Here is a 17,073-nt window from a genome sequence, read left to right on the forward strand (position 1 = left end):
GATTGCTCACAGAACCAAATTGGCATAGAGTCCATTTGCACGCCTGAATAGTATCTTCAAAAGTGACCTCCCATAGTGTCTTAAACATGAAATGTTCAACCTACGCTCACATTTGGTATTGATGAATATGACACACATTTTGTGCGTATCATTCATTTTGTCTTCATTGTACTGCTGCGAAACATATTGAACCATCCTTACACCCGAGGAGTTTGAAATAATGGAATAATTTAATATTGTTAACAAATTTATGTCGAAAGGAAAAATGAATGGGTGCATAAGACAATCTAAATAAAATTATTTTGTTTATTCATAAGCTTACATAAAATAATCATAATATTAATTGTAAACATGTGGTACAAATAATATACATGTAGAGTTAGATTAATAAAATGTATTGTATTTTAGTTGTTGTTGATTTGTACATTGTCAAATAAACATATTTTTATTACGTATTTTGATGGAATTCCAAATAATAATTAATCAAATTTTATTTTGGTTATTTTACTTGGAACTCATGACCTGATGCATAGACGATATTTTACAACGATCAACAATCTGACAATGTCGCTTTCCGCTATTAAATCTGTTGCTATTTTTTAAATTACCATTTTTCATAAAAGGTGGTAAAATTATGAAAAATGTAAAAAATATATTGAATTGAACGCGTCCTTCGAAAAGGGGTCTATATGTAAAAACTAAATTTTACAGGCGAGAGGAAAACACTTAAAAATAAATATCAAAAATTTCAGTGATTTATGATAAATATTTTGAGTAAAGCAAAATGTCAATGATTAAAAATATAACCATACATCACCAAAATCCTTATATTTTATTTTGCCAAGTGTTTTCCTCTCTCCTGTAAAATTTTGGTTGTTGCATATAAACCCCTTTTCGATGGACGCTTTCAATTATAGATTAATACAGGGGGGGCAAACTGCGGCCGCACGAGGCCCGCCGGGTATTTTTTTGCGGCCCGCCATCATTAATTGTACTTCTGATTACGAATAACTTTTTTATATTTTTTTAAAAAATATTGACAATGGATTAAAATTTGTTTAGCAACAGCACGCGATCCATTTTTAATAGATATCGATAGTGTACCGACAAAGCTACAACTTGAGATTATTGATCTGCAGTGACACTGATTTAAGAGAATTGCATCGTCGTGAAGAAATCTCCAATTTTACAATGCCCTTAATTCAGACAAATTCGACTGCGAAAACTTAAAGATTATGCAAGAAAAATGTTCGTTATTTTTGGATCAACCTATATATGTGAACAAACATTTTCGATCATGAACCTCAATAAAAAATCTTTACGATCAAATATCTCCGATGCCCATTTACAAGCAGTTTTGAGAATATCAACTACAAAATTAACACCTGAATTTAAAAAAATGTACAACAGTTTCATTCTTCTCATAAATTTTTTTCGTGATAATAAATAGTGTATATCTAAAAATGGTATTTTACTTGCGACCCGCCGCTCATTTTGAATTCTTGAATTTGGCCCTCCATCCAAAAAGTTTGCCCCTCCCCTGGATTAATATAAACTTTCAATAATTTAAAGGTTGCCGTATCAGTAATATTATTGAAATGGCAACATATTCACAAATTTTGAGTAATCTCCAATGTCTGCAATTCCCACAAATGTATGCAAATTATTTATTCATTTTTGGTGTGTGTTTGCGTAGATAATCGTTACAAAATACAATGTTGATTTGACGAAAACTATATATTAACTTGATTTCTGTTTATAAAATGTAATCATTTGACGGTGACTGTCACTTTAGTTTCAGTTTCATCACCAGGGGCCACTATTTATTATTTCTGATTTATTTGAAATTCGGCTGATTAACACATAAACTGACTTACTATGCATTAAGCCCTATAATACTACAGTGTGGTTAGTAGCAATAATCACTGTGTAATATGGGCAGTCAAAGGTAAAGAAACAACTATATAGAAAATAAAATATTTTAAAGCATTAACTTTATTACATGATGATGTTCTCAATACAGTAATATCTACTCAGATATACTTCACACATCAATATATTAATTATTCAGACTATAACATAACAAGTTAACATAAGTGCAATAAATATTTTAAAGTACACGTTTTGATGTATCATCTCACTCACAAACAAACTGGATATTTCATTGTTTTATATTTCCAACCACTAGGTACTCTTGCGACAATTGGATAATAATATAGACACTGATGAAGCTATGTAAAGCAGATTTGATATTATGCATTAGTCAATATTATTAAGAGATTGAAGTCAAAATGTACAAAAATGTTGGATATCGAACTCTCAATAACGGCGAAGAAAGTTATAAACCGAGATGAATGGAATGTCAAGATTGCTATTTTTTTTTACACTATTTAACCATTTATTGGTCGCTTAATGCCAGTAAACGGTGTACATGTGTATAAGAACATGGACATGGAACGTCGAGACTAGTGACATAAGAATAACCTGTAAAAATTTACATGTGTCATTTTTAACGAGAAATTAAATAGTGTTAAATGTCGTTTACTTGGTTCCGACGCAGGTAATTGAGAATCGATTATATACATAAACACGAAAGACAAGTAGTATTAAATACTGTCATTACATTATCAACATTGCTGAGATGTACTTTCGTAAATATATTCCATCTAAAATGATATACCTACGAATTTCTTACCATGTCAATAAACATATTATATATTATATATAGTCGATCCCGCTTAATTGGGACACTTTGGGACTAGGGGTTTTTAGCCCAATTCAGCGAATTCCATATAAAATTGAGCAATGAATATTTTTCTTCCAAAAATTTGATTTATTACAACGTTTTTCTTAGCTCGTATTACTATTTGTCCGGTGGTTCTTTGTCCGGTACAAATCTTGCAATCGATTTCTAACTAACTTCCCGACTAGATAGACATTTGAAACTTTGAGAATATATCAGAACACGATACCAATGCATTTTTTTAATACTTTTAGCCATCTTTAAGTAGAATTGAATTCATTTTCAGTTAATTCTGTTTTGTATGAAAAGTTTTTTCGGAAGAAATCCGTAATCCAATCATCTATTATTAGTTGCTAGGGGTCTGGGGTCCTAGCAACTAAATTATTAATATATATGTGCGTTACTATGGAAATCAATATGAATGTCAAAATGACATTTCAGTATTATTTCTATCATATACAAATTTTTTTTAACATTCAAGCTAGTCAAGTTTATATGATTCAACAGAAAATTTAAAAACATTGTATATAAAAAGTTCTTTTTATCTTGTAATTATTTCTATATTAAACATACATAATTTGAAAACATCTGATTCATGCATATACCCACCAGAACAAAATCTTTTTAGAAAAAAAATACGACACCCAACGACCATGATAAAGTAACCATTAAATTATTTACAAAATATACTAACTATTAATTTATAATCATTAAATAATTAATATTGTACCACTTGCATACGTTTGCTATTGTATGACGATTAAATATATTTAAAAAATTCTAATAATTCCTACTGCGGACACAACCTTGCTCCATTATCTCGGTACTTTCGCAGCTGTCATTGTATTTTGATCTTAACATATAATTTTGACATTATTTTGATTTAATGTAACTCAGCATTCCATGCATCTCGGTTATAGTAAGTTATGAAAGACAATTATGCAGATATCTCAAAACTTACATTAAACATCTCGCTTACACTTTATTATTTACAACTAATATCTCTTTTGATGAGTAAATACAAAAAGGTATTCTTTATACAAAAGCTAAATAACTATGAAAATATAAGTATAGCTATGTCAACGAGAAATTTGGTACGAGTTCACGGTGGAGTTGTGCCAGAGTGCTGGTTTCTAAAACTGTGGGTACGGATTCAAATCCCACAACTGACAAAGATTGCAGTCATCTTACTTTTTCAACGTATGTTTGATGCAGAACAAGGACCAGATGCAAAGTCTTAGTTAAGTGCTTAAGTCTATATTATCATTTAAGTATGGCTGTACAATTCTTAGCAAGTCTTCTACAACGATCAAGCGCCTGCACTCTCCAGTCGCCTGGGCTTAAGTCTTAAGGGAGCTGAAATCGGCAACTTAGTGACAGTGCTACGACACAGAATAAGGAAACCCAAGTGACAGTTGTCAAAATAGTAATAGAGTATTTAGTAAAGTTTACTTGTAACAAAGTTACTTCACCCATTTTTAAATATTGTTTGTCAATGGATACTATTTCGTCACTGTTCTGGCAGAAGACACTAATTCGAAAAAATTACATATTGAGTTAGTTATACCAAAATGTTTCTTATTTCAAACTTTACCCTCTGGAAACCTTCTTAATAAATAAACAGTCTTTATTTTAAAGTCATCCTTCTTACGATTACTTAATAAACTCACATGATAGACCATTTCAAATATTTTAACAACTTCAAAGTCAAATTACTCAAAACTAGTATTCTCCAGTTAGTGTGTTCTGCCAGAACAGAGACCATTTGTAAATTAAATAGTGGACAGTCAGCATGAGAATATTTAAAACTGTCGTAAAATTATTTAACTCTCATTTCTCAGAAGTCACTCTATCTGCGATGAGTGCATTTAGTCAATTAAATCAAGTAATTTGTATATTAACTGTTAACTTATAATTCAATTCATATTTTCTAGTTTTCACAATTTTGTGCAGCACTTTCGATAGCCAAAAGCGACATTATCATCTTAAGTATCGTTTAACTTAGCTTAACAGCGACATGTCTGCATCTGACCCCAAGTAATATTCAATTTTCACAATTTTATTGATATTTTGCGAGCGACATAGCGAAACAGAAAGAATTTCAGCACATTTTTTTCCTGCATTTATACAAAATTTCCCGTTGACAACACTAAAGTCAGCATTATTCATTACACACTTCATAGACAACAAGAGAATACCACTTTACAGGTCAATTTAATAAAAAATAAAAAAAAACAACCAGCACATATTCGAGGTATATAAAATTTCTCATTGAGATATCAAATATTGTGTTATACAATCGAACTTAGTTATTACGAGGAAGATGGGACCGACTGAATATGCTCATTATAAGCGTTATACGTTATATCAGAAAATAGGTATTCTTAAGATGAATGGTATGAGTGGTCACATAACACAAAAAGTCGCAATTCAAACTAAAATACACAATTAGAATTTTTCCCCGAAACAAGCATGGCATTCATTAACTACAAAAGAAGTTATTTATTGTAATGAGCGCTGGTAGGTACCTACTGACTTTACAAACCTTGGATTTTTTACATGCAATTTCAACCATATGCGTGGATACTTTTTCAATATTGTCGACGAAAACACCAATTAGGTACTTAAACACTTAACTAGTGTCATAAACATAATCCGATCCCGGCGGCATCGGTCTATGGTCAGATTTTATTGCTTAGGCCATTGATATACTACTAGATGAGCAGTTCCCATACAAGTGTCATTTTAAAAATGTACCACAAAAGATATAACGAATATCGTCTTATAATATTTCCTTGTAGGTATAATGCGTTAAGACCGTTAACATGGATTCCCGAATTTCACCCGTATTGCCCTGGCTGTAAAACTAAATTTGCGTTCTTGGAATAGTGAACCTAAGGGTGACTGCAACGCAAAGCAGACAGAGCAAGTCGTCATGCGCTGACTATTAGTTAGAGTAAGATGCAAGCTAGATCGGGCTTAGTCAGTAAGTTTTAACAAAGGCCGACTCGCTGAAAATCGGGCGTCATTTTAAGAAGCAGATGATTCATCCAGTAGTATATCAATGGCTTAGGGTCGAAATGTTTTTAAACGATCGGCACATTAACAGTTTTAAGAAAGTTTTTGACGATTTTTAGCTCGGTATATCCGATAAGTAGCTCGTTATAAAAGTAAATAAATGTATGGAGAAAATCATAAACTAAAATGTCAATGCGAATGTTTCCTCGTTACATCCGAGATTTCGCTATATCCGTGTGATCGTAATAACCGAGTTCGACTGTATTATATTTAATACATTGAATAATATTTTACAGATTGGCCAGGATATTTACAAACATCAATATTATTGAATTCATTCTCGTATTTTGCCACGGCTTAAAATGTTTACATGATAATATAGATAGAAATAAAACCAAAATCACACTATCAAGAAATTGTTCTCACTAGGGAGACACTGGTAGATACTCAATCCATGTCAACACACTTTCAACAGCTTGGTGAATGGCAGAAAGTTCCCCACGAAAGGCATACAAGATGCGATTCTCATCGATATGTTCAGTCAAAAGTGAGGGATTTAATACCTATTGAAAGGCTATACACACATCATGAAGTCTTACATTGGGTCTATCACCAAACGGGAGTTCCTCACTCAGATGAATGCCATTCATGCCGACAGATTCCACCAGGCTCATCGTTCCTTTGAACCAGTATCTTGCCATTCAGAAAAACTTTCTTGATTTTAACTGGCACATTAATAAATGCGATAGACAATTTCGTGGCTATCTCATTCTGTAAAATACATATTATATTCTGTAAATTATTTACTTTTTTAGTCTTGATAGATGAGTAAAAGCCGATATAATCATTGACTCATCCCAACCAAATTGTGGATTTCAATGTAATTATTTCACTGTTGTCAATATTAAAATATATTTTTTTTATAGAGGTTGATTTATTCTCTTGATATTATCAATTTCTTGCGACAATTTATGTCATGTTTCATACATAAGTCCATCATACAGTAAAATAGAATGCACTAACAACAATATTATTATGGAATTACATTAAGTATTATCAGTCGACAACATCTAAATACCAGATAAAATTACATGTATGTAGATTAATTTTACAAAAAGCCTTATCCCAGACAATGTACAATCATTCGCAGTTGGGAATAAGGCTTTCTATAAAGATGAATCCAGTCCTAGAGCGTAGTGGAATGGAAGGTTTCAGCAGACACAGAGATGCAGAAAATTGTCGGGGTAGCTGAGATGTTCAGACATCCACTGCAGCGGCGTATCTGGTGGAACGGTGATACCATGTGTTCGTACTCTTACTGAAATACAAACACGTAATGCTTTTATTAATATTTATTAAGAATAGATAGCATTTTATAAATATACGGGTAAAAATGAGGCCTATGGCCTATTGCGTCGCGTCATTGTGGCCAGCCGTCGCCATGGGCAGTGGCCCTAATAACGTTCTAAAAATGCCATCTGTGTTTTGATTACAGGAGCTGTTACAAAGGTAAATATCATAAAGGTTCAGTTCCAGTGGAAAAATTGAATGCGGTTCTTTATAAAACCAATATGCATACCTAGTTAATATGCATACCTATCTACAATATGCATACCTAACTTCCTGGTTATGTGTATTATGAATATTAAATAATGGCATAATGAGTTACGTCTAAAATCGCTACTTTGCACGAGAACTAAAAGAATATTGACTTAAGTATGTGTTGTGAATGTGTGTTGTATGTGAATTCTAATGTGTAATTTAGTAATTCATAGGCGTTTATCACCCATTTCCTAACACTCAGTGGTAGGCAGATCGAGCGTCGCTTGGGGGCGGCAGTTACTCGAAGGGCGGCAAATCAAGGAGAATCATTAGGTATATATAGAAATATCTACCTAAACTTAGTACTTAATAACGAAAATATTTTTCCTTTAAAAAATTCCGCTCACTGGTTGGAAACAAAATGTATTAATAAACATAGGGTTTAACAGGACTGTAATTTTTTTTTTGGGTTCATAATGTCTAGTTTACTTCCGTTACCCTTCGACGTCCTTGGTGACCAGAAACGACACGAACACGGATGATCAAAAATATTGTATACAAAAATAGGGCAGCGTTATGTCGCTACCCAGGGGCGGCATTTTGTCTAGGGACGTCACTGCTAACACTATACTATATAACGTCGCTTAAGAAACAACACCGCGGAAGTCAATTAATAAAAATTTTCAGGGGAAACAAAAAACATCTCAAAAAATTGAAAATTGATACCTTTTAACTTATTTTTTTTTTTGTGTTTAGTTAAATAAAACATTTTTTTAACTAAACATAAAAAAAAAAGTTAAAAAGGTATCAATTTTCAATTTTTTGAGACATTTTTTGTTTCCCCTGAAAATTTTAATTAATTGACTTCCGCGGTGTTGTTTCTTAAGCGACGATAAGTATGTGTCCATACCTACTATTTTATCAAGATATCCTTACCAGGTGGATCATAATATAGACACCACAATGTATTTTGTAATTTGTAAAATATTATGTCAGAAAGTATTTTTTAATATTCCCACCCCTGAAATCCTTAACCTTTTCTATGCCTCACGATATTACTAATGGCAGTATCTGACAGGCCGCAGATTTTTAACGACACACGTTGAACGTAGAGCAAATTACTAAAATCGCTGTAATACTGATAGTTTGTGACTTAGTATTTCATAATTATTCAAACAGATGTCACTGTGTGTTTAATTTTTTTAAATAATGCAAATCAATGGACAGTGGCTAGTAATTTGAGTTTAAAGTCGGACGAGATAACTTGTGAAATTTGTATGTGCGGCCTATCGATCATGGCCTCAAACAACTTGCTGAAGGCATAGAACCTCTAAGGATCTTAAGATTCTGGTCCTAGTTCCAAATTAATTATAAATATAATTAACCGGGGTTCCAGGGTTTAATACCGCCTCTGGTTTTAATAGAAAAATTTCATAAGACTCATTTTTGGTAAACATCATATAAATTTAATATGTTGAGTACTGAGTATCCATTAGTAGGACAAACCAAATTACCTTCGGTTCTATCGGGGTAAAGCTCTAAAAGCATGTCGGCTACAGTGGCCCGCGCTCCAGTGGTATTCAATGGTCGAACGAGTCTCTGCATGACAGCGGTGGCGCCGCCTTCTTCAGAGTATAGTCGTACAGGGACATGCCGAAAATGCTCTTGCTCTGCTCCCGATTCCATCAAGCGCCGATTTATAGCCCAAAACTGATCAAACTTATCTGGATGGGAGAAAAATTAATAAAGATTTTGAATAACAATGTTTGTACCGATTGTGGCCTGATTGGTAAAGCAGTTGTCATTTTATAAAGCAATTTTGTCATATTGTATTACTAGTCCCCAGTATATAAATGAAGATGCATAGATCTTTTATAAAATATGAAAATATAATAGTACGACATTATTAGCTTTTATCAAAAATTAGTCAATGGCAGTGGTCAGCAAACTCATTAGTCAACAGAGCCAAATATCAACAGTACAACGATTGAGATTTTTTTTGAGAGTCAAATTTCTTAAACTTACTATACAGGTAGGTACACTGTTAACATGATATCATTCTTAATACACAATGATCTTATTTATTGATAAAAATTAAATTGTTGGTAAGGTATCTATAAAATTAAATCATGACAATGACTAACAAACACTTAATGTGAACAATGACCTTGCATCTCCTTGAAAAGTTTGGATAAGTCAGGTTTGTATGTTGTTGTCTTTAATTTTAGGCACGATTCCAGGTTCTCATCAATAAAACGACTTTACTCTTGATAAGATTCATGCCTGAAAAAGATTGTTCGCATGAATATGTAGAACCGGAAAGGGAAAGAACAGCAAACGCTAGTTTTTTCAACTGATCATATGAGTCAGGAATACTATTCCAGGTATTAAAAATCATCATGTCTTCCTTCTCTAGGTCTTTCAAAGCAGACTACTAAACTTGTGCTGTGAAACATGTTCACATTTGTTTTTCTCCAATATGTCCATATCAGCACAGAAATATTCAAATTTAGAGAGATTTATCCATAAGCTTTATCTATAATAGAGTTGATAATCTTAATCACCAATTCCATAACTTTGCAAATATCTGCGCACAAAGCTCTTCCTGACGAATGGTGCAATGGTAAGTAAGCATCTCGTGATTTTTTTTTCTTTCAAAATAGCAACAACCCTTTTTCTTACGCCGGTCATACTTAACGCACCGTTCAAATTGACACAATTTTATCGAGTGGAATATGATGTTTTTCCATATACTCAATTACAGCATTTGCAATATCCTCTCTACATGTTTGATATTTGAGTGGCAATAATCCTACAAGTTCTTCTTTAGGACCTGTAGATGAAATAAATCGTACCTTACGTGAAACTTGTGCTGTATCATTTATGTCACAAGACTCGTTAACTGCTATTGATAAAGCTGAAACCAATTTAAGATCTTCGACTTGCTAGTTGGTTCTATTCTAAGACATTTTGATTGTTATATCTTTCACTGTTTTAGCCCGTACGTGGTCATTTGTGGCAGGGCCACACCCAAGGGGCCAAAAAGCCACATGTAGCTCGCGAGCCGTAGTTTGCCGACCACTGGTCTATGGTAAAGAGTGATTTGCAGTGTTGCCAGATGAAACTTTCAAAATCCAATAGAATGAAAAATGTATAAAACGATTTTACTTGATGATAAATAGATTACCGGCCTTCAAAGCGTACTATTGTTATAACCTCACAAATATCTTCTAACAAATACAGATTTGACCTTTAATACAATATGAAATATTAGTAGAACCATAGAAATTTCTGTAAACTAGTGGCAGCTATTATTGAGGATGGAATGAAATTAAATAAATAATACAATGCATTTCCAACATGAATTGACAGTTAACACAATAAAAGGTGGAATGAAATTAATCAACAAAATTATTGATTGTAGAACACGAAAAATATGAAATATTTACTATACAATAATTGCAACCCAGATTACAAAAATAGAAATAAAAGACAGGAAACATAAATGTATAAGCCAAGATACATTCATTGTACATTTGTTAAATCTCACTTTTATAAAATATTTTACAGTGTAATAATATGCCCTCTTGTGTTTTATAAAAGAATATTTTTATATTGATAAAACATCTTTGATAGTCTAATACCGGCCTTAGTACTATAAATCAATGTAGTTACCGTTCTGTAATCCAAGCCATAGTTGGTTGTGCTCTTTCTTTTGCATGCTAGATATTATCAGCCCTCTGTGTTTTAAAACATCTGCTTCTTTTATACTGGACATGAAGTGTGATTCTACAACTTCTCTGAAAAACAAAATAAGAGTTCAAGACAAACCCATTAAATGTCATCTTCTCAGCATCGCTATCGTATTCTACTATAATTATAGTACAATACTATAATTTTAATTCTGCGAAAAATGTAAAATACTATAATTTTACGCCAAATATACCAAAATACTATAATTTTAAAGGATTCAAGACGAAAAATTTTCCTGTACTATATATTTTTTACGCCTTTGTACTATAATCAGCATAGAAGAGATGGCAAGACTGGATAGGACCTTCTTATTTAATATTATTTTAGGATAAAGTAAGTATCTTTTATAAACATATGCGTAAGAATGCCCCTTTTGTATTTTGATATGACGTGTCATTCAATGCAGACTGAAACATCATTCAAAATCATAACACTTCATTGGTTTGTTTTTACTTTGAATGTTACTTTTCATCAGCCTTGTAAGATGCTAGTTGGAAATGTTTTGCAAATTAATGGACTATCAGACATGTTAACATTAATAGGAATCTTTTGTTTGTTTTTTAAATTCACATTTGTTTTATAAATCTTTTTTCAGAAAAAATATGATTAATCTGTAAATATCTATATTATAATTAAATAATTATACTTTTATACCTATATCTCTTTTTATTTAAGTATGTTGATATATATATTATTTTAAAATAGCCGAATTCATCGCCAACAACCAATAACGGATATGGGGTTGGTAAATATTAAATGACCTGTATTTCGTTTCGACTTGACTTTGTCTCAATGAACACAAAAGTTTTATATTCGGCTCCATATTTGAAAGAGCACCCGAAGATCTTAGTCAAGATCTTTTAACTATGAATAATATAAATATGTAATAGAAAATGGGAGCAATAATGCGATAGCCCTGTCGGAAATTCGAAGATATTCTTTCTAAATTGAGTCTAACTTTACGCCAGATTAACAATTATTGATTGCTTCTTTTCAATCCTGTTTTAAGATCCATGTCATAACGTCTTCCGCCAAAGTCTGAGGTTGTCCAATATATTTAAATTTTGATCATGCATATTTGTTATTAACTGGTGCTTAAATAATATATCAGCCATGTACGCAAGTTTTGCCGTTTCGTTGATTACATTACTTTGAGTTGACATCATTGACACACATTTTTTGTCTTTTCGTGTTTCTTCTTTTGTTTACATTGTCTGTCGCACTCTTACATACTGGACAAAGGGAGATGAATCATTCAACTCTGTGTCATGATCGCAAAGTTAAGTAAATTATTTGGGGCATCTCCTTCTCCTGTAAACAATATGCTGCGGTACACCTAGGATCCTCGGCTACATTATAATATATTATATTGCTTGAAACTTTCACGATTTGTTGATATCGTTCACATTCTATAATATTATGTAAATCTGAGCTACCAATATGTAATACCACACACTATACCAGTTCATTGGCCACTGGTTAAGATTAAATTAGTTTTTATTCTCCGACCATGTCTGCCCCTTAGTTGGAGAACATGGGCACCACACAGCGCCTCCAAGAATCCCTGTTGCTTGCTAGTCTTTTTGCATCTTTCCAGGGGTCATGCCAGGATCCTGCAGCTCCGCTGTATACAGTCTGTGGTTTTATATTTAGCAGCCTTTCAGGATGCTATAATCCAGTTAGTTTAAAAAACAGGCAAGCCAATTTGAAGTTCTCTTGAGGCACCCGCAGCATATGGCTGAGCCATGTCCAATGTTGCTTCTTCACTTTCAATGTGATGAAAGGCTACATGCATGATCAGATATTTCCTCATTACTCCTAAATTTATACCATCACACACCCAGTATCCACCACAAACATCTCATCAGTTGAATGCAGAACTACTCTAACTCATAGAAATATTTTATAAGAGAGTTCTTTGAAACAACTTACTGAAATTATTTATTATTTTTATGAATTTATGAATAAATCTATGCATATTTTCATAGGCTTATTGATAAAAAAATGGTACACACATTTGCCTAAATGAATAATAAATAACTGAAGTTGACTGTGTCAAAAAACTCTGTAAAATATTTTTAAAATGTGAGTTAGAATAGCCCTGCATCAACTGACAATCCATTCCCAAAGCTCAGTATACGGTTGCTCAGGCCTTTGAAGGTGCCATGTCTTGCTACCGTAAATAAGTACCGTCAAAATGCAAACATTCAATAGGTGGCATTTGGTTTAAACCGAGTACAGTTAAGAGTCCCAGACACTCCGCATCGAGTTGAATGTAGCTCCAGCCATCCCCATTTGGATAACAAGCTCTCTTTTTAATGTGCCATTTTCTGTGATGTGTACGACCAGGAATTTAATGCTATAAAATCAGTTACAAACCCTAAATATGTAGCAAATGGTAGGTATATACATGTTTTTCCAACAGCATACCTACAAACAAGTCACCACACACCACTGCTGTATACAATATGTCGACGATAATGACTTACAAAATCGCAACATAACTCCAATCCAGTTTTTATTTACCTATTTGGACATCTAATTATAAGCTCGTCGGGAAATTTATCAAAGTGCACTGTGAGTGTCCACGGCAGTTGTAAGTCTCCCGATGTGTGGAGATCGTAGAGGACTCCAATGGGGTAATGCCACTTCAGGGGAAGGCCGTTGAATTCCAGCCACATCTCATTGTCGGACTTTTCTTGGGATATGTAGCGCATGAAATGTTTCTTTATCTGAAAATTAAGATACAATAAAATTTGTCTTTATATAATAATATGTACTTGATTGTTAGCGACAAGAAAAGGCGGCTAGCAGGAAACCTGAACTATGCTGGAAGCAGTGTTCAATAAAGGGTTGGTATAAGCACCAGTAAATGTATTGAAAACTATTAATTACTACTAATTTGACTGGTTGTGACATATTTGAGAATAGACATTTTTTTTACTAACAAATCTTCTGATACACATACCAAGCATTGATACTGTAACTTTCGAGATGATATCCTTCCTTAGTTACAGGAGAATTTTTGAAGTTATACTTCTTTTGGCGCGTTTGGGAATCAGATTGTATTTTTGGCGTGTGACATGTAACACATAATTTATTTTTTCACACGAAAAAAAATGCACTCGATCGGATTCGAACCACCGATTGTTCGGTTATCAGCTGATTGCACTACCTTTACGCCACAGTATGATACTGCAATCGTGACGATTATACAGTATAATATTATAGTTTAGAATTGTTCTGTTGCCTAGGCAGCGAATTTATTAATGTCCACCATTTGCAATTCCTTACGTAAACAAACTATTAAGCGTCAGAGTGACAGTTGGTACTTTAAAAATAAAAACAACGAGAAACCATTTTAAAGTGTATAGAAATAAACCAACGGCGTTCCAATAAGCGGTCCTTTTTCTTGAGTGTGTAATTTAACAAGATAATTAAGAGCTAGTGAAAGAATCTAGTTTATCACAAGTTTTGTTTTTGTTACGCCAAAGAAGTATAACTTCTAACGCGCGTACATAAGTACACACACCGGATTTTTTTAATACGGATGTAATCAGTTACATAATTCATTATATTTTAATTTATAAATTGTTTCCGTAAGTGGATAGGTACGTAATTCAGCTTCAAACAAAGTTTATAATTGATTTGTTTTTTTTTTAATAATGTTATTTTTAAAAGGTAATTATGTCAATGCTTTCTATTTAATTATAATTTCCCTGTGAACAGCATCTTTTCTGTAGAAATAAATAAACTTTTAATATTATTCAAGTGTAGGTATTTCCAAACTTTTTTTTAGGTGAACCAACAGGATCAATCACACAGAATAATAGCGCCTGTACACGTGCATGGATTTACTGGCACCAATAGTGTGTAAATTAAACTATCATGATAATAACTGTATACAAGTAAAAGTACTGAATGTCTCATCAATCTTATTCATCAAGCGTAAGCGAAACACATTGTTGTCATTGTATGGTGCTATTTGAAAACTGGTATAAATATCAAAATGCTCTGCGCGGTGTAGTTTGTATTTTCTACCAGGTTTGCCACTGTCGATCTACTGCGCATGAGCATATATCATGCAAGTTGCAACTATTGCATGAAAATTCAGAAGTCGCTAAACTCATTTATTCCATGCATGCAGTCTTGCAATATGCACGATAATACGTGTTTATATTTGCATTTTAAATCCATGCATGTGTAAACGGGCTATAAGTATAATGAGAATATAAAATAAAAGAATATTATGTGATGGTCCCAATAACAGGCGGACACAAAAACATAATAAATCAAATATTAAGGGCTTGCGCAGACAGAGCGCGGTCAGGCGGTCTGCGTTCCGCGTTCGGCGTTCTTTGTACTGTATGGACTTCATACTGTATGGGTACACAGCCGGCGGTCAGACCGCGCCGGTCAATTGGAACGCTAGAGTTCTAGAGTTCTATGCCCGGAATTACAAAGAACGCCGTACCTCCCGTCCAGTCCCGTCATAGGAATTCACACAACATAGAGCGAAACCACACGGGGGAGTGAGTACGCAACAGCGGTGCTTTCTCACTTCCACTCGCAGTCGGAATATAGCGGTCTCGCATTATGCAGCGCTTGCGTCAGTACAACGTTTGTAAACAAATGGAACGCTTATTGTTGACCGCCACCTGTCTGCTGTCCCTGAACGCTAGCGGTCAACGGTCGGTTGAACGCAGAACTCCGACCGCTCTCTGTCTGCGCAAGCCCTAAATACAGCTTTAAAGAATATATTGGAGTTATTGAAAATGATTAAAAAAAATTCCCATCAGGAACACTAACTTATAGAGAAAAAAAATAGTTTTTGCTATGAGTTATGGGCGTTTTATGTCTGAGTGCAGCCCTGCTGGGAAATTTGCGCAATTGACTTGTATCTAACTTAATCAGTAGACCAAGGGTTAATTTTTACTTCAATTTCATACATCTCTACACAAGAAGGTATTTTTCAACAATAGATTTCATATGTTATTAACCTATCAGAAAATTGTGAGGCCTTTTTGTGCTGTATTTAAATTAAAATGCATTTAATTTTCATTACGGAATCCTCAATGTTACATTCGATTGATTAAGCAGACAAAATATAAACATTTGAAACAAGCAGCTGTAAAAATACAGACAAATATATAAATTCAGGATTGTTTAATATAAGGAATATTATGACAACATGTGATATGTATAAATAATACAATATATTGGCAAACATATTCTAAAAGAGGCCTCACCTTGTCAGTAACAATGGGGAAGTAGCTAAGTCTAGGCACCATTAGATAGAACGGGTCTGGTTGCTGCAATTCAAATACTTCTTTGGTGTCTAACTGAAAACAAATCGGGAGTTTTCCTTCCCATATCTCTCTTAGAACTTCTCTATCGTTAGCCATTGTATATACAATTTAAATCACAAAACTTATCGTTAATAAGCAAGTTTAGGTAGGTCTCTTCATAATGTCATATTGACAGTTCTTGTTTTTTTTTTTTAACACGGCGATTAGTTATAATTTATTCAGTCAGATACTGTCAAATATTTAATTGTCTTTGGTACATCTTATTTGCGGTAGTATAATGCTTCAAATACACTCTATGACGATCGGTCATATATATGTCGAAAAACCCGTTTCTTATGTTGGCGTCCTGTGTCACAGGGTGTCAATACGATGTCATACAATATGTATGTATAAATGTCGGAAAGGCATAGATTTGATCATAGACACTAAAACGCTCTTAGCATATATGTGCCCGATCGTCATATAGTCTGTTTGAACCAATGACATATTAAATGGACAACTCACTTCATACCGGCGCGCATGAGAAATTGTGCATGAAAGTCATTCACAGATGTATAGGTAGATGTCATGTGACCATATGACGTATCCATTTCCATTATGCGATACAAGCTTCGAGAATTTATAGTAATATAACCTTTATTGTAATGGCGTATTAGTGTCATGACTCATTGCGTTAGAAACAGATTCTCGGTTACTTACGACTTTTCG

The 17,073-nt window shown here is 33.4% G+C and overlaps 1 protein-coding gene across 1 annotated transcript; it reads right to left on the bottom strand.

Moving 5' to 3' along the window:
- Window positions 1-6,023: 6,023 nt before the first annotated feature.
- On the bottom strand, window positions 6,024-16,545 carry Atg5 (autophagy protein 5). Its single transcript, XM_085946841.1, has 5 exons — window positions 16,306-16,545; window positions 13,583-13,788; window positions 10,979-11,103; window positions 8,818-9,027; window positions 6,024-7,079 (listed from the first exon to the last, which is right to left on the bottom strand). The coding sequence occupies exons 1-5, from the start codon at window positions 16,459-16,461 to the stop codon at window positions 6,973-6,975; spliced, it is 804 nt and encodes a 267-aa protein (XP_085802967.1). The 5' UTR covers window positions 16,462-16,545; the 3' UTR covers window positions 6,024-6,972.
- Window positions 16,546-17,073: the final 528 nt, after the last annotated feature.

The sequence above is a fragment of the Rhyacophila brunnea genome, unplaced genomic scaffold (genome assembly GCF_057557595.1).
Source record: "Rhyacophila brunnea isolate RB1 unplaced genomic scaffold, BYU_Rbru_1.0 scaffold_2, whole genome shotgun sequence".
Lineage (NCBI taxonomy): Eukaryota > Metazoa > Arthropoda > Insecta > Trichoptera > Rhyacophilidae > Rhyacophila > Rhyacophila brunnea.